The following is a 25,000-nucleotide window of genomic DNA, read 5'->3' on the forward strand; positions in this document are numbered from 1 at the left end:
TTTAAAAAAAAAAAAATGGCAAGACGCCATGACATCATCGGCCCCTGGGACCCCTCCTTCTTCGTTTCACCCCTCTCATTATCCACTTGGACCCAAGTGGTCTACCTACAGGGGAAGTCCACGTTACAGAGCTGCTGATAGAGATCATAGGGAGACAAGAACCTGGCGTTAAAAGCTGCAGGTTTCCTTCCTGCCCGCACGGCCTTCTGGGTAATATCGGCTCATAAGCGGCAGTTCCAACACCCCGCTGAACTCTGGGTAAACAATGCACCCGCATCCTGTCGCTAGGCGCTGAAAACAGGAAGCTAGGAAGTGGCTGGCTGGTTCTGGTGGCGCCTACTTTGCTCTCACCTCCATCCCACGAGGGCTGACCTCACACACTGGTCACTTAGCAACAGGGAGGGGGGTGGGTGGGTGGGTGGGTGGGGGGAGAGAGTACTGCTTCTCCCAGAATGCATCTGTGCAGTCTGAAAGTAAACAGTAAAGGGTTGTGAAACAGACGGCAAGTGTTTTCAGGCCGACAGTAAACCTGATGGATGTTTGTTAGTGTTGGCCTCAGACCTTTGTGTGTGTGTGTGTGCGCATGTGTGTGTGTGTGTGTGTGTGCATTTGTGTGTGTGTGTGTGTGACGGAGCTTGTTACCAACTGGTATTAACCTTTAACGCCCAACTAAGGCATTTTAGCATTAAATGTGTGCATGTTTTCATTTAAAACATGCACATTAAAAACCATAAACAGTTTTGCAGCTCATTTTGATCCTTAAGGGAGAAACTAAACTGAACTGGACCCTAAAAATTGCACTTGAACCACCTGTGTCGAAGTCAAGGCCCGAAATTTTGGCCCACCTAGTTTTTGTCACTTTTTCTCCAAAGTTTTTATCGTTTTTTGGACGTTTCTGATACGTTTTCGCTGCTTTTTTCAATGATGATTTTTTATATCTTTAAGTATAGTAACTTAAAAGTCCTCTAAGCGATGTTGGGCGATAGGTAGGCAGAGATGTTTTTTACAGTGTGTTCAGGGGACAGGCAGCTAGCAGATAGTGAGGAGATGTTTGCTGTATGTGACAAAAAAATGTTGTAGCCTAAAATACTCGTGACATCGCTTAGAGCACCTTTTACCTTCCCTCCATTCAAAGCACTAAACAAAGGTGGCGTCTGACAGTGTTGTAGCACTCGAGATTGGTCTTGGTCTCAAGACCACTTTTTGAAGGTCTTGGTCTCGTCTCTGTCTCGGTTTCAACCCCTCAAAATCTCGGTCTTGTCTCGGTCTCAACCCCTCAAAGTCTCGGTCTTGATTCGGTCTCAACCCCTCAAAGTCTCTGTCTTGTTTCGAAACATTCTGGTCTTGGTGATAACTTGGTCTTGGTTTAGGTGGTCTTGACTCCAACGCTGGCGTCTGATCAGTTTTTGTGTGTCCCCCCATAGTCCTCTGCCCTCTGCTGTGTAAGAATGGAGGCCTCTGCGTGCAGAAGGATCGCTGCCTCTGCCCGCCAAACTTCACCGGGAAGTTCTGCCAGATGCCCGCCACCGTAGGCGCAGCTGCATCGCCCTCCTCCACCAATGAGATCGTCAAGCCCGCACAGTTCTCCGCCATGGCAGCCAATCAGGAGCTGACCCAGTCTGAGTTCCTACTGCCGCTGGGGCGGAGCCAGGAGGCAGGGAGGCCTGCAGGTGAGTCTGACCTCTGACCTGTGATTAATGCGTGTCCAACAAAAGAACGTACAGATAAAACACTGACTACGTTTCCAAGCACATGATATTCTAATGAAAGTGAATATTGCGCTAATATTTACACGCAGTGTTCCAGCGATGGTGGACTCCATCTCCGCCTCCCTCTTTCATTCCTTCAACCGGCTTCTTAAAAAGTTCAGCTCATATCCAAAAACCTGTTGATATCCAAGTCTTTAAAGGTCCCATGACATGGTGCTCTTTGGATGCTTTTATATAGTCTAGGCCTTAGTGGTCCCCTAATACTGTATCTGAAGTCTCTTTTATATAGACCTTAGTGGTCCTCTAATACTGTATCTGAAGTCTCTTTTATATAGACCTTAGTGGTCCCCTAATACTGTATCTGAAGGTCTTAGTGGTCCCCTAATACTGTATCTGAAGTCTCTTTTATATAGTCCTTAGTGGTCCCCTAATACTGTATCTGGAGTCTCTTTTATATAGACCTTAGTGGTCCCCTAATACTGTATCTGAAGTCTCTTTTATATAGGCCTTAGTGGTCCCCTAATACTGTATCTGAAGTCTCTTTTATATAGACCTTAGTGGTCCCCTAATACTGTATCTGAAGTCTCTTTTATATAGACCTTAGTGGTCCCCTAATACTGTATCTGAAGTCTCTTTTATATAGACCTTAGTGGTCCCCTAATACTGTATCTGAAGTCTCTTTTATATAGGCCTTAGTGGTCCCCTAATACTGTATCTGAAGTCTCTTTTATATAGACCTTAGTGGTCCCCTAATACTGTATCTGAAGTCTCTTTTATATAGACCTTAGTGGTCCCCTAATACTGTATCTGAAGTCTCTTTTATATAGGCCTTAGTGGTCCCCTAATACTGTATCTGAAGTCTCTTTTATATAGACCTTAGTGGTCCCCTAATACTGTATCTGAAGTCTCTTTTATATAGACCTTAGTGGTCCCCTAATACTGTATCTGAAGTCTCTTTTATATAGGCCTTAGTGGTCCCCTAATACTGTATCTGAAGTCTCTTTTATATAGACCTTAGTGGTCCCCTAATACTGTATCTGAAGTCTCTTTTATATAGGCCTTAGTGGTCCCCTAATACTGTATCTGAAGTCTCTTTTATATAGGCCTTAGTGGTCCCCTAATACTGTATCTGAAGTCTCTTTTATATAGGCCTTAGTGGTCCCCTAATACTGTATCTGAAGTCTCTTTTATATAGACCTTAGTGGTCCCCTAATACTGTATCTGAAGTCTCTTTTATATAGACCTTAGTGGTCCCCTAATACTGTATCTGAAGTCTCTTTAATATAGACCTTAGTGGTCCCCTAATACTGTATCTGAAGTCTCTTTTATATAGACCTTAGTGGTCCCCTAATACTGTATCTGAAGTCTCTTTTATATAGACCTTAGTGGTCCCCTAATACTGTATCTGAAGTCTCTTTAATATAGACCTTAGTGGTCCCCTAATACTGTATCTGAAGTCTCTTTTATATAGACCTTAGTGGTCCCCTAATACTGTATCTGAAGTCTCTTTTATATAGACCTTAGTGGTCCCCTAATACTGTAACTGTATGCCATGGGACCTTTAAAAATGTTTTGAAAGTAGCTGTGTTTCTCCTTCTTATCGGGTCTGCAGCCCTTCAGTCTGTCAGCTGGTTGGTTTGTGCACAGCAACCGTAGCAACGCACAGAGCTGACCGTACGCTGTAAACAGGCGAGAGGCCACAAACTGTCACAAACTGCTGTAAAAACCCAGATTTAGGCGCAGATTCAAACGCACCGTATACATCTCCAGAGAATGCTTCTAAAACCTGAAGAATAGCAGCATATCACACACGAAATGCTGTATTTGGAAAAAGGCCTTAAAATATCCAACCAGAATATGCTGTTTACATGACCCGTATCAAATCTGGAAATATTGCAACATTCAGATAATAGTGGAATATTAGTGTGCATGTAAACATTGTCAATTTGACTTAAGATGAGCACATAACAGATGTGAAGTCTTCAGGGCATCCAGCTCATCTGCAGCCTCGGACCTTTTGTTAGGCTTTTAAAATGGATCTGGATGGAAAAGAAATGTTCTTCGTGGATATAACTTATGCTTTTAATTAGGGAAGTTGACCAGCACTGTGCTTTACGTTGCCATACGAGTCAGATTACGTACTTTAAAGCACTTTCAAAATAAGATAATAAGGAAAATTTATTTTTTGTCTGATACTTAATAGAATATCAAATATAATTCAGTATAGGATGGGTATAATATAGCACAGTTTAGTATAATATATAACAGAATAAATAAACAGAGTGTGTGTGTGTGTGTGTGTCCTTTTGTGTGTTGTGTGTGTGTGTGTGTGTGTGTGTGTGTGTGTGCAGCTGTCGGGCCCTCACTGGTGAAGGTGAGCGTGCAGCACCCCCCTGAGGCCAGTGTGAAGATCCACCAGGTGCTGAAGGTAACGGAATCAAACGTCCCCAAAGTTCCAGTCAGCTGTTGGGGTTGTTGCTCAGCAGTTTGTCTCCCCCCTCCCTCCCCCCTTAGGTGTCTGGATTCAGCCCCACCCTCCGGACGCTCCCCCCCTCCTCATCCTCTTCCTCCTCCTCGGGGGGGTCAGCGGGCGCCCCGGCACCGGCCCGCAGCGGGGGGGTCCAGGCTCAGAGGGTGGGAGGGGACGGCACGTTCAGCCAACAGTCCGGGTTCAAGTACTGCTTCAGAGAGGTCCGAGACGGACAGGTGAGAGACCCACACGCACACACACGCACACACACGCACACACACACACACACACACACACACACACACACACACACAAACATGTTCAGCATTACTTCTTCACATGAACAGTGAAATGCCCTCACACACAATACTATAATGCACTGATATACATAGATTAGTTTTTGGGCTTTTCCGCCTTAACTTGACAGGACAGCTAGACGAGAGAGAGAGAGAGAGAGAGAGAGAGAGAGAGAGAGAGAGAGAGAGAGAGAGAGAGAGAGAGAGAGAGGTCATGCAGGAAATGGTCACAGGTCGGACCCGAACCATGGACCTTCTGCGTTGAGGCATAAACCTCTATGTGTATGTGCGCCTGCTCTACCCACTGAGCCAACCCGGCCACCATGTCCCATATACACTATTGGAAGTGAAATCCTAGCATTTCATTGGTCTGTATGAGAGCATTTCAATAGTGTGTGAATAATGTCCCTTATGGGCCTAATATCTTCTGCACTGTATATACAGTATGTTAACGTGTGTGTGTGTACGTGTGTGCGTGTGTGTGCGTGTGTCTGTCTGTGCGCGTGTGTGTGTGCATGTGTGTGTGCATGTGTGTGTGTGCGCGTGCGTGTGTGTGTGCGTGTACGTGTGCGTGTACGTGTGTGTGTGTGTGTGTGTGTGTGTGTGTGTGTGCGTAGTGCAGCTCTCCCCTGCCCGGGCTGAGGAGCAGGGAAACGTGCTGCAGAGGGTTCGGGAAGGCCTGGGGCATCAGCGACTGCGTCCTCTGTCCTGATAACACAGGTACTGAACACACACACACACACACACACAGGCGGGGGGGTTGGGTCTTCCACCGCCGAGTACAAGTACCTCAAAGTGCAGTACCTGAGTACATCTACTTTCATGCACAGGATCATCCAAAGTTGAGTTTTGTTTCGAGGAGTTCTGACAAGGTACGGATGCTGTTTTCCAAAAATACCGCTGGGATGTTGATGTTTGACCAAAAATAACAGAGCACTGCCAACACGCACACACACACACACACACACACACACACACACACACACACACACACACACACACACACACACACACACACACACAGTGAAATATGTCTCTCTGCGTAAAGGTCTGATACTTTATGACTGAAATATTTTGGAAATATTCCAACAGGAGCTGCTTATATAACTATCTGACATTATCACACACACACACAGACACACACTTTACACACTTTACACACACACACACACACACAGTCAGTAATGATCCTTCCCCCGTGTTCTTGTCGAGCTGACTAACAGTAAAGGAATGCTGCTCTGTGGGACTGTAGGCCTTTAACACACACACACACACACACATCAAACATCTGTGTGTGTGTGTGTGTGTGTGTGTGTGTGTGTGTGTGTGTGTGTGTGTGTGTGTGTGTGTGTGTGTGTGTGTGTGTGTGTGTAAACACAAGGGGAATTGTATTAGCTCACTCGTTGGCGTCCAACTTTACGTCAGTCAAATCAGAAAGAATGACGTAATACACCTTTAAGAACCCAGAGAGAGAGAGAGAGAGAGAGAGAGAGAGAGAGAGAGAGAGAGAGTTGAAGGAAAAAGAAAACAAGAAGTTAAGAAACACACACACACACACACATTATTCTGGTACTTGTGTTAAAATGTGTAGAATATGAAGAGAATCTGGTGGCGTGATGTGTGTTGCTATCGTAAGAACACATAGATGGGTTTTTCTTTTTCTCTTTTTTTTGTTTTTCTTGTAAATGTACGACTTTAATTTCAGAGAACTACAGAGTTTTTATCGTTAATTTTTCCATTACTATTAACCATTTCAAATGTAGGGGCCAGGCCGGGGGCCACATGCAATTTTAGGGGGGGGGGGTGGGTCTAGGCTTAATATTAAGGGGGCACAGGCCCCCATTTACCGCCACAGACAATCATCTCTAAAAAGAAATTGTTCTCGCAAATGTGTGACTTTATAATCTCAGAGAATATTCCAGTTTTCTTTGTAAAATTGGGACTTTAATCCCAGAGAATGTCCTTGTTATTGTACATGTAGGCCTCTGATCTCAAAGATGTAAAAGACTTTATCAACTCAAATGTTAATGGATGTAAATCAAATGTTTGTCCCGGCTCTCACTTTATTATTATTATTATTATTATTATTATTATAGGCCTACTTGTTGTTCTGTGTCAATAATCACAGCTGTGTGTGGGTGTGTGTGTGTGTGTGTGTGTCTGTGTCCCTGTGTGCGTGTGTGCGTGTGTGTGTGTGTGTTTAATAATCCATTATCGATCATCATCATCATCATCATCAGGTCAAAGCAACAGCAGCTGTCCTGCTGGTTTTGAGCGAGCCAATGGGACGCAGTGTGTTGGTGAGTTACACACACACACACACACACACACACACACACACACACACACACACACACACACAGGAAGTAGGTCAAAAACCACGTCTTCCTCTCATCACTGATTATGGTAATAAATGATGATCTGCATCACTGAAGACTCTCTGACCAAATCTGGATTCAAGTTCAAGAATATTAAAACTGTTTTTGGTCAGCGGCTGTAGTTGTGTGTGTGTGTGTGTGTGTGTGTGTGTGTGTGTGTGTGTGTGTGTGTGTGTGTGTGTGTGTGTGTGTGTGTGTGTGTGAGTGTCCTCATCCACTTGTGTGTCTCTGTATTCATACACATCTCTGTGTGTGTGTGTGTGTGAGTGTCCTCATCCACTTGTGTGTCTCTGTATTCATACACATCTCTGTGTCATCCACTTGTGTGTCTCTGTATTCATACACATCTCTGTGTGTGTGTGTGTGTACTATGTGTGTGAGTGTCCTCGTCCCCTCGTGTGTCTCTATATTCATACACATCTGTGTGTGTTTGTGTGTGTATTCATGTTAATGTGTGTGTGTGTGTGTGCGCACGTGTATATTCACGTTAATGTGTGTGTGTTAATGTGTGTAGATGTGAATGAGTGCCTCCAGCCGGGGCTGTGTGAGAACGGGATCTGTGTGAACACCAGGGGGAGCTATAGCTGTGTGTGTAGGGCGGGGTTCATCCTCGACGCCTCTCATGGAATCTGCATCTGTAAGTAACACACACACACACACACACACACACACACACACACACACACACACACACACAGCCGCCGGCTTGGGAATGAAATCAGGAATATGTAGACTCCAGGTCAGAACTTCCTGAATCCTTCTGAGCTCAAAGTGTATCTAAAAAATCTGTTGACTTTGACCCATCTGATACAGTATATATATTATATATATAATATACGCTGAATTTTTCATTTCTTTTTTAAAATATCGGACAAAGCGACTAAAAAATGGACAAAAACATAATTAAAAAAAAACGCCAAAAAAGTGACATTTTTTTACAAAAATTGGAATAAAATCGTCAAAAAAGTGTAGAAAAAGAAAAACAAAATGTTGAAATTTCGACCCAGAAAAACGCATTAATTGCAGGTCGACGCTTATCAGTTCAATTTTCTAAGCAGAAACGAACATTTGGAAAAACAGAAAAATGGGTTCAAAGATCCAATATTTTTTCACCTTGACAAATAAAAAAATGTGATCTTTAACCTGTTTTTCCAATTTTCTGTTTTATTCAAAGGAATCAGAAATTTTGAAAATTACAAAATTGTGTCGGCTTCAATTATTACGCTGAATGTTTTTGGGTATTCGACTTCGAACGCGTCGTCCATTCTCATTCTGTCTTTAAGTCTGGCTGCTGTGCTCAAATGGCGGGGGCAGGGCTTAACTAGGTGGGACGAGGGAGAGAATACCATGGCAGTGTTGAATAATTGGAGCCCAGATGCAAATTTTGTAATTTTCTAAATTTCTGATCCTCTGAATAAAAAACTGAAAATTGGAAAAACAGGTTAAAGATCACATTTTTAGATAAAGGTGCAAGAAACAATTATTTTCTATAATGCAACATCTTATTGATGTTTAACCGTCCTGTTGTCAAATTTGACCCATTTTCAAAAATGTTCTATATCAGAACTATGACAAAAGAACGTTGAAAAAAGTGACAAATGTCGAAAAAAATCTATAAAAACGCAGGAAAAAAGTACCCAAAAATATCTGAAAAAGTGACACAAAAACTTCAAAAACATCGGCAAAGGTGACAAAGACTTGTTTAAAAAAAAGTGTAAAAAAAAAAAATATGGGAAAAAGCGACAAAAATGCAAGATATAAAGTCACCAAAAAAATCAGAAAAAAAGTGCAAGAAAAAATTGACTAAAACATAATTACAAAAAAAGTGACAAAAAAAATGTTAAAAACTTGGAATAAAATATACAATAACATCGAGAAAAGTGACAAAAAAACATCGTCAAAGGTGACAAAAAAATAAATAAAATATCGGGAAAAAACCTGAAAAACGCAAGAAAAAGTCACCAAAAATATCGGAAAAAGCGACTACAAAATTGACAACATCATTTATAAAAACGGCAAAAAATTGTTACAAAATTGGAATAAAATCAACAAAAATGTCGAAAAAAGTGTAGAAAAAGAACAACAAAAATGTTGAAATTTCGAGCCAGAAAAACACAGAGTTGCAGGTCGACGGGAAGACAACACAAGGGTTAAAATAGGCAGTGGCCCCGTGTTAGAGGCTATTCTGTGTTTTGCAGAAAACGTAAAAAGTCTGTGTTCAGGAAACTTAGTTCTTCTGAAAGCTGTGAATGTCGCCAGACGTGTCTGTCTGAACTCAGCCAGCGTCTCAACGGGCTCTTTGTTCTGGCTGAAGTCAGCGGGACTCTTTGTCCAGCCATAACGTGGGCGAATTTTGGTGCTCAGATGGGTTCTGTGAAGCCTGACTGGTGCTCTGCGTATTCCGACCGGCATTCGTTGAAGAGGAGGATGAGGAGGGGTTAGGGGGTCCGCTGCAGGATGCTGGTCCGCTGGGCAACCAATGACAACGCTCTAATCTCAGCTGATTTATTAAGCCTGACAACGTCTCGTCTCTCTGCTGCTTCCAAACGGGCTGGAAACGCTTGTGGAGGGGTGTGTACATGTATTATATACTGTCTGTCTGTCTGTCACTGTGTGTGTGTGTGTGTGTGTGTGTGTGTGTGTGTTTTTTTTTGTCTCGTCCGCAGAGTGAAATGCTCTTTTTGTGAGCGAGATCTGTTGTTTTCTGTCCTCGTCGTCCCTAATTTGTCTCCTAGAAATTACAATGTTTGTTTCCTTAAAAACATACGTTAACCCTTTCCTCTAACCGTCGGTAACTTCTGAATCATTTCCTCTAATTTCCCAGGAAGTTTTCCGGAAACGCCAAGACATTTCAGTGCCGATGTTTAGAGCAACTAAGTACTTAGTTTCAAGGAAAAGTTACATTTTATATTTTTGGATTATTTATATATTTGGAAACTTGATATTGAAGATGCTCCTGTGGACAGATTTCACATGTTTACATGTTCGGCTGACTCAGAATAGGTCTGCGTGGTTACTTAAGCAGTTCATCAAAATGAATTAAGTGGACGTGTAGCAGTGTAACATTTGTCCTGTGATTGTTACCAAATTACAAACTTCTATCCAGGAAACTTCTTTGGAAATTTGGAGGAAATTACAGACCTGTGGTGTATTTTCTGAATTAGGATTGTAGTTTATAAAGTTTATAAGGTGAATTTCTAGGAGACAGGCCGGCCTGATTCAACTCTAACGTTGTTGTCTTGGCTCTTTGTGTGAGTTTGTTTTGTACTCCGCTGTGTTGGCTGTCCGTTTGTCCTTTTCAATGGTTTAACTTCTCCTCATGCTGCAGTGACGTAGAAATGTACTCCAGACTGGACTGCTGTTACCTTTCTCTTCAAGGTGCTGTACTGTGTGCGTTATTTGAGTTTCAGTAAATCATTCAAATTCAAGTGAAGACACTTGAGTCATCGTTATAATAAATTCACCAAAAACGGAGAAGAGGCGGTGCATGTGTCGGTACCCGATCCGTGCTGCGCGTGCGCAGATGATAATACAGTTTTACCGAGGATACGGCAATGCGCGATCTTTTCCACGCTAGCCTCCACCGGGAAGCTAACGTTAGTTTAGCTAACAGCTAATTCGGCTAACCGCTAGCTGACAGCTAGATTCAGTCTAAAATAACGTTAAGTCAAACTTAATGGGAGAAGCAGACTACAGCTACATTGAGACTTTACAGTAATAACAATAAAGACAAGTGTTGAGTGATTGTATTTTAAATGAGCTCAAGTAAAGTAGAACTGACGTAACAGCTGTTATATATGTTAACGTTTATTTTCGTTTTATTTTGAGGGTCTTTTAAAGTTATTACATGCTGTCTCAGCTAGCGGTTAGCTGAATTAGCTGTTAGCTAAACTAACGTTAGCTTGCCCGTGGAGGCTAACGGCAGACCGCTACAGTCACCTAGTGGTCAGCCGAATTAGCTGTTAGCTAAACTAACGTTAGCTTGCCTGTGGAGGCTGTTGACCGGAAGCGTGGAACAGATCGTGCAGTGTCGTAAATCCTCGTACCACAGCGCATGCAGGAACATTTTGCGCATGCGCAGAACGGATCGTGCAGGCAGCACAGATCGTGTACCGACAGCATGCGCATAATGCTTGCGATCTGTATACAAACAGACAGTAGAAGAACAAACCAAAACACAAGCTAGCTAGCTACCTTCGATGCTACAGTGCTGTGTGGTTGTGGGTAGTAGGACGGATGCATGTTTACGTTGTTGGTGTTGTTGTTTTTGTTATGAGACATCGTCGCGGGGTAAGAGGTCGAAGGCTAGAGGTCGAGGGGTGTGGCAATGACATCATCGATACGCAAGTATGCGGCTTCGCCGTCCAAACCAAGCCGCGAGGGCGGCGTTTTCGAATGTTTTCACCCTGGGACCAGTTTTGAAAAAAGTGCGTCTTCAGGCAGTCTTACAGGACTTGTTTGGACAATTGGCCAAAACGATGCTAAACATGTTCACACATGGCGTCTTTTTTACGTTATAATCCTATAAATAGGATATAATCGCTCCACCACTTTTTTTTAATATAACGTTAGCACCTCTTTCTCTGTTCTTTCTCTAGCTCGCTCCACCACTTTGTTTATCTAACATTAGCACTGCTCCACATAGCGCTCTAGGATACTGTAGCAGTAGCTGTTGTCATAGCAACAAAAGATGCTCTCGGCTGCTAATTGAAACCAAAACGCTGCCAGCATTTCATTCTTTTTTTTAACTACAAAAGCACCCTAGTCAACTTTTTTCTTGTCAAAAAAATCGGCAAGTGTGAACAGAGCCTCAGACTAACGAAACTAATAGCTGGTGCCATGGAGGGAAGCCGTTCCTCCGCACACACTGCCATGACACAGAACTGGTTTAAAATTGGCAAAGTAACCCTTTAAGTGGAGGCATTTTTTAGAATATTTTTTCCCAATTTACCGTGCTGTCAGACAGCCCATTACGGCGGGGAGCTGAAGCCACTATCTCTGCTTCTCCTAGAAGTCATTTTACCTCGCAGGACATGGGGTTGCTGCTCCACCGCTCCCTCCATCGCTTAGTTTGTTAGTTTATTATTGTGTCACTTTGGTGAATCCAAACTAACACCAAAGTCCCACAATAACTAAAACTAACCAAGCGACTAGAGCAGCAACTCCCGTGTTCAACGAGGAGAAGTCTGGTGGCTTTGAAGAAGGATTTATCGGATTCATTTTTTAAACTGGGAGCTCACTGGCTCTGATTCCTTAAATGTAAATAATTACGAGTTCTCTTTTCCTCACATTGAATCAATCAGGGAAGTTTTGGGGGGCTGTGATGTCAGAGCTTGCTTGATTGTGTCAAGTCTCCGCCGAGGCCGCTTGAATGTTTCTCCGTTGGTTTTAATGGAACAGCATGTGTTGATTCTGCATGCAGCGCTCTTCTTGAAGTCCGATTGGACTCCCAGTCCAACCAGATCCAGGATGTCCTTTTTATAAAGCGTGGCCCGTTCTGTGTGTCCTCCGCAGCCACCAGTGTGATATCGGAGGAGAAGGGTCAGTGTCACCGGGTCCTGGGTTCGGGTCAGGGTCGGTCCTCCTGCTCCCTGCCCATCCTCAGGAACATCACCAAACAGATCTGCTGCTGCAGCCGAGTCGGCAAAGCCTGGGGACCTGACTGCCAGAGGTGTCCCTACTTTGGTTCAGGTTGGTTACCAGGGACCTGGTCTCGCATAGCAAGCTCTATCTCCACAGCGCTGTAGAGTAAGGTCTGGCTACACCACAGATGCACCAAGCACCAAGCAGGCCTGCACCATCCACATTTTCATCAAAACAAGACATTTTTAGCATATAGTTTGATAGCTCAATAGTTTTTTGTGATTTCTCGAAGCAACAGGAGTTTAGGAACGGCAACACACGCGTTTAGCTTTATCCCGGAAATGTACTTCCGTTGATCCAGACTACTATATAACGCCACTAGCCTTGCTACAATAGCATGCTTTCGTTAAGCGGACAAAGAGATGATTTATTCAAGAGACTGAAGAGTTATGTCACATATTTTATTCTCATTAGATTTGGCAACCAATGTTTTACATGAATAAAGAGATTTGCAACATAAATTGTTGCAGAAAAATTCACCAGAATGCAGAAAATTAAGTGTTTGGTAAAAATTTCAGATTGGCTCGAATGTGGATACGTAAACGCCCTGAACGCACCTGCGCCAGGCGCTTCACACCGTGTGCTTAGATCATTAAAATAGGGCCCAAAGTGTTGCTGGAGATGAACACATGGAGTTGTCTGGACATTTAGTTTCAGACTGTTAACTCTCATCTCTCTGTCTCCTTCGTCCTCCTGCAGTGGCTTTTAAGGAGATCTGTCCAGCCGGGCCCGGGTACCACTACTCGGCTTCAGCCCTGCAGTTCAACCAGAGAGTGGCCGAGCACTTGGGGGGCCGCGGAGCTGCACTGGTACCTCACAGGAACCAGGATCACCAGGGTACCACCAAAAAGCTCACCATTAACAACTGTGCTAGAAAATATCTGGTTCTTGAAGTTTGTGAATTACGGGTCGCTTGTAGACAAATATAATGACTATGGTTTTGTTCCCAACTGCAACAACAAAGAGTTTTAATTCACACCTCTGACTGGCATCTTCTCTATGGAAACAGCAGCTGAGGGTCATGGGTATTGTAGTGTTTTTGAGCAATCCATCAAACTGACGGGGAGGGGGAAAAAACCCTTATTTCTTAGAAACAAAGTGCGAATAACTGTGGCGGTCATAACATTATCATCATTAATGTTGCCAACATTTGCACACAAAGAGAAGTTGTTTTCAGGAAATCGGTCGAGTGCATTTATTAAAGGTGCCCCGAAACACGTATTTCATGACTTTGTGGTAATGTGTGAAGTTCTACCATGGACTATGTAACATTTTTTGTGGAGAAAATGCCTTGGTTACCTTGTTTCAAGCCATTCTAGCGTGGTATATAAAGCCTGCAGGAAGACTCGGCTCGATTTGTGCCAATTCTCATTAATAATCTACAAGCTAAGCTGTTTGAATCTGATTGGCTAACAGCTAGCCAATGAGAGCCTGGCTGTCAGCATCCTTTACCCAGCAAAACTGGGCGAGCTCATGAATAGTAATGAACTCAGCCAACATGATGTCAGACTGACCAGCTTTTGTGATTGGCCTGATTTCTCTGCTTATTTCTGTTCAGTGGCTAGAGCTGACAGAGGAGGTAGCAGTTCATTTTCACATTCACCACATAACACAAACACATATGGATCACACTCGTCGTTTTTGACTGATGTTATCATATGATATTCTGTGTGATTTAGTTGCAAACTGATCATCAGGACAAAAAACATCCCAGTGATGTGAGTGAGTCAGTGTCCACTTGAGATTATTTACCATAATACCAAGTGTGTAGTCGTGATTGTTGAAATGACCGCGGTGACGTTTTTGGTGGAGCTGTTCGTTTAATAGCCGACTCGGGAGAAAGTGAACGTTTTGACAATAAACTCAACAGTATGTAAGCTCTGAATAGTTCTACTTGTTGTTAAATTGAAATGTGAGCGGCAGCCAATGTGTCGGCAGGATCATTTAAAAGGCAACCGCGACTACATCGTGCATCTGCCCCATTGCTGATACTGTGGCGACAGAAATTTTTGCCATGGCGGGCTGCCACTACAAAATCAACATAGAGGAAACACTGGTGTCCACATGAGATTATTTACCATGATACCGTCGAGATTGCTGAGCTGAAATGTTTGAGGCGAGGATTGGTCTTGTTGCATCAAGGGCATTTAGTCTGTCCTACCCTGCCCTCATCTGTGCGTCGAAAAGGTGACAGCTCGGTGGATTATTTACTTTTGACGGCAAGTTTCTTTTGTTTATTTCTATGATTTCAACACAGATGTGGGGCCCTATCTTGCACCGGGCGCAGCGCAAAGCCCGATGCAAGTATCTTTGCTACGTACACGCCTAGCTTTTAAAGGGAATGGGAGATGATCTCTGATTGGTTTATTACATGTTACGCCCAAAACACACCTCTGATTAATGAAGACACTAAGGACAACTCTTTTGAGCCATGCGCATGGATGCTTTTTTACCGCCGTCAAACTAGCAAAAGTGGATTTGGACACGCCCTAAACACACCTGTGCTTCACGCCGTGCACTTAGATCGTTAAAATAGGGTCCTTGATGTTCACAGTGTCACATTATCGGGGGGAATAGGGTGCGTTGATTGTGAGTTTAATGCGTCCTTTTGGATTTGAATGTACCTATGCAACATCACTGCTTCCATCTATCTTTTGTCCACCTCCCCCCCACCCTGTCAGGTCCAGGCTCTGGGTCCAGGTCTCAGCAGATACCCTCTTCCTCTGGAGCCACAGCAATGGGAGCAAGTCCTTCACTGAGTTCTGCTTCAGGTGTCGGATCCAGCGGCGGATCAGCTGGTACCGGCAGAACCCACATCAGACCCAGTCCACCCCAGCCCCAGCCCCGGCCGGGCGTCTCCCCGTCCCCAAGGCCCGTGCAGCCCAGCGGCTCCGGCACCTCGGCCACCCAGGACAAATCCCAGACTCCAGGCAGAGCCGGGCCCCAACAACAGAACCGGCCCGACCCTGCCCCGTCGATCACAACGCAACCAAAACCCCAGCCTCCATCCACCGGGAGTCAAGGTAACGGTAGTGCTTTGATTTCAAGCTCTATCTCCACAGCGCTGTGGAGGAATGTCTGGCTACACCACAGATGCATTCTGGGATAGGAGAAGAAAGCGCTCTGGGTTGTTTGCATTTCTTTAAACCAATCACAACGGTCTTGGGCGGCGCTAAGCTCCGGACGCAGCCACTGTGGCTCTGCTAAATAGTCTCAGGAAGGAACTGGTTTTGGTGGAACATTTGTGTCACCAATCAGTCCCCAAACCTCCCAGTTAGAGAGGAATCACCCTAAACCTATTCTGTGTAAATCTTTACCATCATTCCCTGAAAGAACTAAGCGGACCTGACTTGTTGCACCGTCCACATGTTCTTCATAATTTGATATTTTCAGCGTGTAGCTCGCTAGCTCAAAGTTTGTTGTTTCCCGAAGAGAACGTAGTTTGAGAACGGAAACCCGCAGAGAGGGCAGAACGTGAGGGATGCAGCCTGACATCTGGCAGTGGTCCACGCGCCGGATGTCAGGCTTTATCCTGTGAAATGTACTTTCGCTAATCCAGACTAAGGTAACGGAGGCTGTCCGTCACAACAACACGTTACTTCCCGAAAGCAGTCCGAAGTCTGATTGGTTCTCTCTCCCTCAGCAGGCAGTCGCTCCTCCTCTGTGGCCCGGCCCGATCAGCCCGCCCAGCCAAAGAGCCCTGAGCGTGGGTCCAGGCCCAGCGGTGAGCTCCCTCCTCTGCAGAGACCAGCTGTCAGACCGACAGCCCGGCCGACCCGAATCCAGAGTGAGTACCAGCAGACTGAAAGCATGTTGCGGGGGGGGGTCCAACTCAACTTCTCTAAGGGCCACCTGCGGCGCTACCATTGGGCCATTTTGACCCAGGCCTATAGTGAGTAGTGAGTGATTTTCATTCTAGCAAGTTCATCCAATAAGCAGCCTGAGGAAAGCTTTGAGTGAAAGCTTCTCAGCCAATCACCCCACGTGTGGACTCTTAAGCCCCGCTCACAGGCTGCATCGTCACCAGCAAGTGATCCAATGAAATGAATGACATTTGCGCGCAAGCTTTTCAAGCAAGCTTAATGAGACAGACACAGACCGTAGCTATTAGCTAGCAAATATGAACAGCATAACCTCACACCAGCAAGGCAAGTAGGCTAACAGTCGGGCTAACGTTAACGTTAGTGTCTGGCTGTCTGTATACAGGGGGAACCCGTTTTTTTTTGGGCTTATTTTAACTGGCCCATCCAGTTTTCTGGAGGCCCACCTACAATCAAAATTCTGGCACCGCTAGTGCTAAGGGCCACACTGGAATTAGCATTAGTGTGCAACTATTGCCTCAGTCCATCACAGACTTGTAGAGAACATGTAGTACACCGTGTCTGGAGACCGACCAGGGACATTAAAACCACATTATGGAGTGTTTGTGTTAACGAGGAGACACCAGGACCCCTCAGCTCTCTTTTCCGATTTATTTGAACACTGAGCAGGCCATCTGTGTTCAGTTAGTGGAGACATACCTAACACACACACACACACGCACACACAGACTCACACACAGACACAGACACACACACTCACACAAACACACACACACACACACTCACACACACAGAAAGACACACACAGACACAAACACACAAACACACACACCTGTGAACTATTTCCACCTGAGTTTACTGCCAGCTGAAATCTGCCTCTGAGCAAAGACTTCTTTTATATTTTAGTTACAAGACTTTAACTCTTTAACTCTTTAAATGAAAGATTTCAGATCAAAGTGTTGAATTCTTCAAAGAAATACAACATGTAGTTTCATCAAGTACCTTCATCAAGATTCTAGTGCACAAGCTTTAGTTACAGTTTAACAAGCTTGTTAACAGCGTTAGTTAGAGTTACAACATCAGGGAAGTGATGAAAAAGTTCATAAACGAGACAAAAGATCATAACTAAAGTGTGTGTGTGTGTGTGTGTGTGTGTGTGTGTGTGTGTGTGTTCTTGTCTGTCTGTGTGTGTGTGTGTGTGTGTGTGTGTGTGTGTGTGTGTGTGTGTGTGTGTGTGTGTGTGTGTGTGTGTGTGTGTGTGTGTGTGTGGTGTGTGTGTCTGTATGTGTGTGTCTGTATGTGTCTGTGTGTGCATTCTTGTCTGTCTGTCTGTGTGTGTGTGTGTCTGTCTGTGTGTGTGTGTGTGTTTTGTGTCTGTCTGTGTGTGTGTGTGTGTGTGTGTGTGTGTGTGTGTCTGTCTGTGCGTGTGTGTGTGTGTGTGTGTGTGTGTGTGTGTGTGTGTGTGTGTGTGTGTGTGTGTGTGTGCAGCAGTGCGAGGTGTGTGTGAGAGCAGACCCGGTGTGTGTGGCCGTGGCCGGTGTGTGGATCAGCCCGGAGGGAAACACAGCTGTGTGTGTGATGAGGGACATCAGCCCAACGCTCAGCACACACACTGCCAAGGTCAGCATTACTATCACTACCATTAGTCCTATTAGTAATAATAATACTACTAATAATAATAATAATAGAAATAATAATAACTTTACTTCATCTGAATATTTAAATCATATTTTTCGATAGTGCTTTTCTGATATTTCAATGGATTTTCTTGTTATATTTTGCAAATCTTTGTCTGATATTTACTAATAATTTAACTATGTTTCCCTTTTTTGGGATATTTCACTAATAGGTTTTAGGATATTTTACATATTTTTGTCAGATGTTGAGCTTTTTTTAAAATATATTTTTATGATATATTTAATAATATGACATTTTTGGGAATTTGATTTCTGTGTGTATGTGTGTGTTTGTGTGTGTCTCTGTGTGTGTGTGTCTGTGTGCGTGTGTGTGTGTGTGTGTGTGTGTGTGTGTGTGTGTTTTGTGTGAGCAGATTTGAACGAGTGTGTGCAGTCCCCAGGTGTGTGTGCCGTGGGGAAGTGTGTGAACACCGTGGGGAGCTACCGGTGTGTGTGTCCGTCAGGATACCGGAGCGGCAGCCAGCAGACCAGTTGCCAAGGTGACGCCCACTTCCTGTTTGTTTCTTTATGTCATTCCCATTGTTTCTTTCTTCTTCTTCTTCTCACCTCTGCTCCGCGTCCTCAGACATCGACGAGTGTCTGCAGAACCCCTGCGGCGACGGTCGCTGTGACAACATGCCGGGCAGCTACAGGTGTGTCTGTCGCCTTGGTTACAGGTTCAGCGGAAACTCCTGCACAGGTAAAGACGCATCTTTCTAAAGAGATTGAACATTGGAAAAAAACGTTGGTGAAATGTAAAAAAAACATAGAAAAAAAACATCAAAACGTCGGAAAAACGTTGAACAAAGGCGTCAAAATGTCCGAAAAAAGTGTCAGCGTAAAAAAAAGTCAAAACAAAAACGATGCACAGTGTCCAAAAAAAACACATTGAAAAAGACGTAAAAAAGAACAACATTTGTAAGTAATTGATAAAAAAAAAATCACCATCACCAAACCCACCAGACTCCATGTAAATAATCAGGACTTTTAGCGTGTATAGAGCCAGCATATCTCCACCAGACTCCATGTAAATAATCAGGACTTTTAGCGTGTATAGACCCAGCATATCTCCACCAGACTCCATGTAAATAATCAGGACTTTTAGCGTGTATAGAGCCAGCATATCTCCACCAGACTCCATGTAAATAATCAGGACTTTTAGCGTGTATAGACCCAGCATATCTCCACCAGACTCCATGTAAATAATCAGGACTTTTAGCGTGTATAGAGCCAGCATATCTCCACCAGACTCCATGTAAATAATCAGGACTTTTAGCGTGTATAGACCCAGCATATCTCCACCAGACTCCATGTAAATAATCAGGACTTTTAGCGTGTATAGAGCCAGCATATCTCCACCAGACTCCATGTAGATAATCAGGACTTTTAGCGTGTATAGAGCCAGCATATCTCCACCAGACTCCATGTAAATAATCAGGACTTTTAGCGTGTATAGAGCCAGCATATCTCCACCAGACTCCATGTAAATAATCAGGACTTTTAGCGTGTATAGACCCAGCATATCTCCACCAGACTCCATGTAAATAATCAGGACTTTTAGCGTGTATAGAGCCAGCATATCTCCACCAGACTCCATGTAGATAATCAGGACTTTTAGCGTGTATAGAGCCAGCATATCTCCACCAGACTCCATGTAAATAATCAGGACTTTTAGCGTGTATAGAGCCAGCATATCTCCACCAAACTCCATGTAAATAATCAGGACTTTTAGCGTGTATAGAGCCAGCATATCTCCACCAAACTCCATGTAAATAATCAGGACTTTTAGCGTGTATAGAGCCAACATATCTCCACCAGACTCCATGTAAATAATCAGGACTTTTAGCATATATAGAGCCCGCATATCTCCACATGTAAATGGGTGAATTAAGGGTTTATTTCAACCAAACCAGAGTGATGATTGTTGGAACAGTGGAAAGATGAACCAAGACGGCTTTTGATAGTTTTATTTTGTTTCTGTCCACTTTGAATGAAGTGTGTTTTACGATGATAAGAGTCCTGATTATTTACATGGAGTCTGGTTAAGTTTGGTGATTTCGGGACTGTGTGTGTGTGTCTGTGTGTGTGTGTGTGTGTGTGTGTGTTGTGTCTGTCTGTCTGTGTGTGTGTGTGTGTGTGTGTGTGTGTGTGTGTGTGTGTGTGTGTGTGTGTGTTTGTGTGTGTGTGTGTGTTTGTGTGTCTGTCTGTCTGTGTGTGTGTGTGTGTGTGTGTTTGTGTGTGTCTCTGTGTGTGTGTGTGTGTCTGTGTGTGTGTTCCAGATGTGGACGAGTGTGAGGACCCTCTCCAGTGTCCCGGTCAGGAGTGTGTGAACAGTCAGGGCTCGTACCGCTGCGTGTCGTGTCGGCCGGGCTTCGCCCTGATCAACAGGGTCTGTGCAGGTAAACGCTCCTTAAAGTGTAACTCTCGCCAAAATGCATCCTAGGGTCTTTTTGTGAAAGTACACGAGTCAAACTTTAGTTTAAAAGCACATTTAGGATGGAATCGCCACTTTTAAGATTTACCGTATTCTCGTTTTTTGGGTCAAATGGCCTTCTGAATGGGAGTGCTAGGGGCACTTTCATGCTAGTCTCAAAATAGCTATTTTTAAAACACTAAGAAGGCTCGACACAACATGAAACTTTGCTCAAAGTATCACCAGGGGCTCTACACGTGAACGAAAGCATTGACAACATTGTTTGTGAACACAGAGTTTACTAAAAAGAAAGTTTTGAGCAACTCACCGTAGCTGTTGTTGTTTCCAGCCGCAGCCATTTTATCAGTTATTAACAATCGATCTCCGAATGCAGCGTAACAAGGAGGAGAGTAAAGATGGAAAGCTCCTAAAGCTTAGTTCCATATAAATGCACGGATAAGTCGTTGTTTTGTCGTTATTGACCTCGTAGTTGAAAAAGGAGCCTTATATGGAGTCCGTTTATTCGCATTCGGATATCGACTCGTTTTGACTGCCGAGGTGGTAGTGGCTGGAAACAACAACAGCTACGGTGAGTTGCTCAAAACTTTCTTTTTAGTAAACTCTGTGTACACAAACAATGTTGTCAATGCTTTCGTTCACGTGTAGAGCCCCTGGTGATACTTCAAGCATAGTTTCATGTTGTGTCGAGCCTTCTTAGTGTTTTAAAAATAGCTATTTTGAGACTAGCATGATAGTGCCCCTAGCACTCCCATTCAGAAGGCCATTTGACCGAAAAACGAGAACACGGTAAATCTTAAAAGTGGCGATTCCATCCTAAATGTGCTTTTAAACTAAAGTTTGACTCACGTACATTCACAAAAAGACCCTAGGATGCATTTTGGCGAGAGTTACGCTTTAAATTAGCCATTTTATCAATGGAGTCTGGTGGCTGGGGAACCACTGTGTGTTTCTTTTTTTTGTTTTTTTAGAGCTTTATTAAGTTTTTACAAATTACAATTTATACATTTAAACATACAGTAGGCTACCTAACAAATATAAACCATACAAGAATTACAAGAAATATAATACAAAATGTGCAAACCAAGCTAAAATGTAAAGTGCCTAGAGCCTCTCATAAAGTGCATAGATATTTATAAAGTGCTGAAGTCTTTTTTATAAAGTGCATCCAGACTCGATCACATGTTTTTGAACCGAAGTCTCATCAGTCTGGCGCTGTGATTGTCTGCAGACATCGACGAGTGTCGCCAGGCGGCGTGCACCAACGGCCGCTGTGAAAACACCCCCGGGAGCTACCGATGTGTCTGTCGCCACGGCTACAAGCTCCACAACAGCACCTGTGCAGGTGTACATATGAAACATAGCAGACATAACGTGTGTGTTAGTCAGTGAGCTTTTAACGAGAGCCAGGCTACATATTTCCCCCGTTTCCTGCCGTTATGCTAAGCTAAGCTAACCCGCTGTGTGTGTGTGTGTGTATCTGTGTGTGTGTGTATCTGTGTGTGTGTGTATCTGTGTGTGTGTGTATCTGTGTGTGTATCTGTGTGTGTGTATCTGTGTGTGTTCAGATGTAGATGAGTGTGCGGAGCCGTCTCAGTGTCCCGGTCAGATGTGTGTGAACACGGTGGGATCGTACCGCTGCGTGTCCTGCCGACCAGGACACACACTCATCAACAGACAGTGTTCAGGTACACACACACACACACTCACACACACACACACTCATCAACAGACAGTGTTCAGGTACACACACACACACACTCACACACACACACATCAACAGACAGTGTTCAGGTACACACACACACACACACACACACACACACACACACACACACACACATCAACAGACAGTGTTCAGGTACACACACACACTCACACACACACACACACTCATCAACAGACAGTGTTCAGGTACACACACACACACACACACACACACTCATCAACAGACAGTGTTCAGGTACACACACACACACACACACTCATCAACAGACAGTGTTCAGGTGTTCAGGTACACACACACACACACACTCACAGACACTCATCAACAGACAGTGTTCAGGTACACACACACACTCACAGACACTCATCAACAGACAGTGTTCAGGTACACACACACACTCACAGACACTCATCAACAGACCGTGTTCAGGTACACACACACACTCACAGACACTCATCAACAGACCGTGTTCAGGTACTCACACACACTCACAGACACTCATCAACAGACAGTGTTAAGGTACACACACACACTCACACACTCACACACACACACACACACACATCATCAACAGACAGTGTTAAGGTACACACACACACACTCACACACACTCATCAACAGACAGTGTGCAGGTACTACTACAGCTATAATATACTATTCACTCTGTTTAACTCTTTAATAATGTTGTTTGTGTTGTGTTCCTTTAATGCTGTTTAATTCTCTTGTAAAGCCCGCTGCTTGGCGCCCGCTGCTTGGCGCCCGCTGCTTGGCGTCCGCTGATTGGCGCCCGCTGATTGGCGCCCGCTGATTGGCGCCCGCTGATTGGCGCCCGCTGATTGGCGCCCGCTGATTGGCCTCTGCGTGCGGTACTAACCCCTCTTTGGTCTTGCAGACGTGGACGAGTGTGAGGACGGACAGTCTTGTCCCGGTCAGCGGTGTGTGAACACTGACGGGTCCTTCAGCTGCGTGGACTGTCAGCAGGGATACCACACTGTTAACGGACTGTGTTCAGGTACACACACACACACACACACACACACACACACACACACACACGATGTTATGGATGCTGAGTTTGTGTTCGGCTAACATCCTGTTTTGGACCCCTTGCTCGAGGGCCCAGAATCTCACCGAGATGGGAATGTTTTCACATTGCCTTTATTAGAGGCATCAGTTGCAATGGAAAATGTCCATGTCTCTCTTCACTCGAGGCTCTGGGAGAAGTCAGACGCGAGAGGTGCCAGTATGTTTGTGACAAGGGGGGGGGGTCACCCAGTGGACCACGAGGTCAGCTCAGCAGCAGCTATTTCACTATCTGTGGAGTCATCCTCCAGCTTAATATAAAGAACAATGAGACCATGGTCTGTACAGTTGTGCTGTTAGCTATATGTGGTTTGCTGCTAGCATGCAGCCTGACGTCGGACCCCCCACCAAACTCCTTCCTACATACATTGCAAAACGCTTTGTTTGCATCGTGTAAAACTGCAGTAATCCACGGGTATTTCCCTACCCAGTTCTCCCAGTACCTGCAGAGACGTTTTTTTTTTTTTTTTGCTTTTTAGCTACAGATCCTTTGAAAAAAATTTGAATATCATGGAAAAGTTTATTTATTTCCATAATTCCATTCAAAACGTTAAACTTCCATAGATTATAGATTCAGGGCCCACAACTTAAACAATTTCAAGTATTTAGTTGTTTATTTCTACATAATTTGGGCTTCCAGCTCATAAAACCCACGAAAACAGGATTTCAAAAAATTACAATACTGTGAAGAAATCACCATTTACTTCTCAGTTTTTGCAGAAAAAAAATAAATTAGGATCACATCAAATCAATCAAAATATGGTACTTTCAAAACGATACGTCAATCTTCAGTACTTGGTAGGGAATCCCTTTGCCTTAATCACTGCCTCGATGCCACATCGAGGCAGTCAGCCTGTGGCATTGCCTGGGAGTTATGGAAGCCCAGACTTGTTTTTGGGTCTGGTGCCGCTCATTTTCCTCCTGATAATACCTCCATAGATTCTCAATGGGGTTTAGGTCCGGCGAGTTGGCTGGCCAGTCAAGCACTGTGATGGCATGGGCATCAAACCAGGTTTTGGTGCTTCTGGCGGTATGGGCAGGGGCCCAGGTCCTGCTGGAAGATGAAACCTGCATCTCCATACAGATCCTCAGCAGAAGGAATCATGAAGTCCTCTAAAACATTCTGGTAGACTGATGCGGTGACCTTGGATTTAAGAAAGCAGAGTTTACCGACACCTGCACTGGACATTGCACCCCAAATCATGACTGACTGGGGATATTTCACACTGGACCTCAAGCAGCTTGGGTTCTGTTCCTCACCCGTCTTCCTCCAAACCCTTGGACCTTGATTCCCGAATGAAAGGCACACTTTACTTTCATCGGAAAAGAGGACCTTGGACCACTGGCCAGCAGTCCAGTCCTTCTTATGGTGATTTCTTCACAGTATTCAGATTTTTTTGAAATCCTGTTTTCGTGGGTTTTATGAGCTGGAAGCCCAAATTATGTACAAATAAAAAACTAAATACTTGAAATTGTTTAAGTTGTGGGCCCTGAATCTATAATCTATGGAAGTTTAACGTTTTGAATGGAATTATGGAAATAAATAAACTTTTCCATGATATTCAAATTTTTTGGAAAGGGTCTGTATGTGTTGATCTTGATCGGGTCCCGGGACACTAGCCTGAGCCTCCATTTTCAAAAATGAATGAATGAAAATTCGCGCCTATAGCCGCCTATATATACTGTTGCAACTTGCAGCCAATGAGCAGCCGACTACTCGAGAGTCCCAAAATAAAAATAAAAATTAATAAAAAAAATACTCGAGTG

General features: G+C 44.2%; 2 protein-coding genes across 7 annotated transcripts in view; both read left to right on the top strand.

The window, feature by feature from the left end:
- The window catches only part of LOC114553116 (zinc finger protein 271), a 687,947-nt gene that overhangs the window by 531,098 nt on the left and 131,849 nt on the right, over positions 1-25,000 (top strand). The window lies entirely within an intron of this gene.
- The window catches only part of ltbp4 (latent transforming growth factor beta binding protein 4), a 51,797-nt gene that overhangs the window by 4,812 nt on the left and 21,985 nt on the right, over positions 1-25,000 (top strand). For 3 of the 6 annotated variants that reach the window (XM_028574236.1, XM_028574242.1, XM_028574241.1), the window contains exons 2-18: positions 1,425-1,670; positions 4,061-4,137; positions 4,224-4,415; positions 5,093-5,195; positions 6,716-6,775; positions 7,368-7,490; positions 12,368-12,544; positions 13,196-13,333; positions 15,178-15,519; positions 16,140-16,283; positions 17,806-17,937; positions 18,368-18,493; positions 18,580-18,693; positions 20,273-20,392; positions 21,656-21,769; positions 21,993-22,112; positions 23,043-23,162. In XM_028574236.1, coding sequence (XP_028430037.1) covers positions 1,425-1,670; positions 4,061-4,137; positions 4,224-4,415; positions 5,093-5,195; positions 6,716-6,775; positions 7,368-7,490; positions 12,368-12,544; positions 13,196-13,333; positions 15,178-15,519; positions 16,140-16,283; positions 17,806-17,937; positions 18,368-18,493; positions 18,580-18,693; positions 20,273-20,392; positions 21,656-21,769; positions 21,993-22,112; positions 23,043-23,162 — 2,448 coding nt within the window. The remainder of the gene's footprint in view (positions 1-1,424; positions 1,671-4,060; positions 4,138-4,223; positions 4,416-5,092; positions 5,196-6,715; positions 6,776-7,367; positions 7,491-12,367; positions 12,545-13,195; positions 13,334-15,177; positions 15,520-16,139; positions 16,284-17,805; positions 17,938-18,367; positions 18,494-18,579; positions 18,694-20,272; positions 20,393-21,655; positions 21,770-21,992; positions 22,113-23,042; positions 23,163-25,000) is intronic. The other 3 variants (XM_028574237.1, XM_028574239.1, XM_028574240.1) reach the window with 3 other exon arrangements.

Source organism: Perca flavescens, chromosome 3 (genome assembly GCF_004354835.1).
Source record: "Perca flavescens isolate YP-PL-M2 chromosome 3, PFLA_1.0, whole genome shotgun sequence".
Lineage (NCBI taxonomy): Eukaryota > Metazoa > Chordata > Actinopteri > Perciformes > Percidae > Perca > Perca flavescens.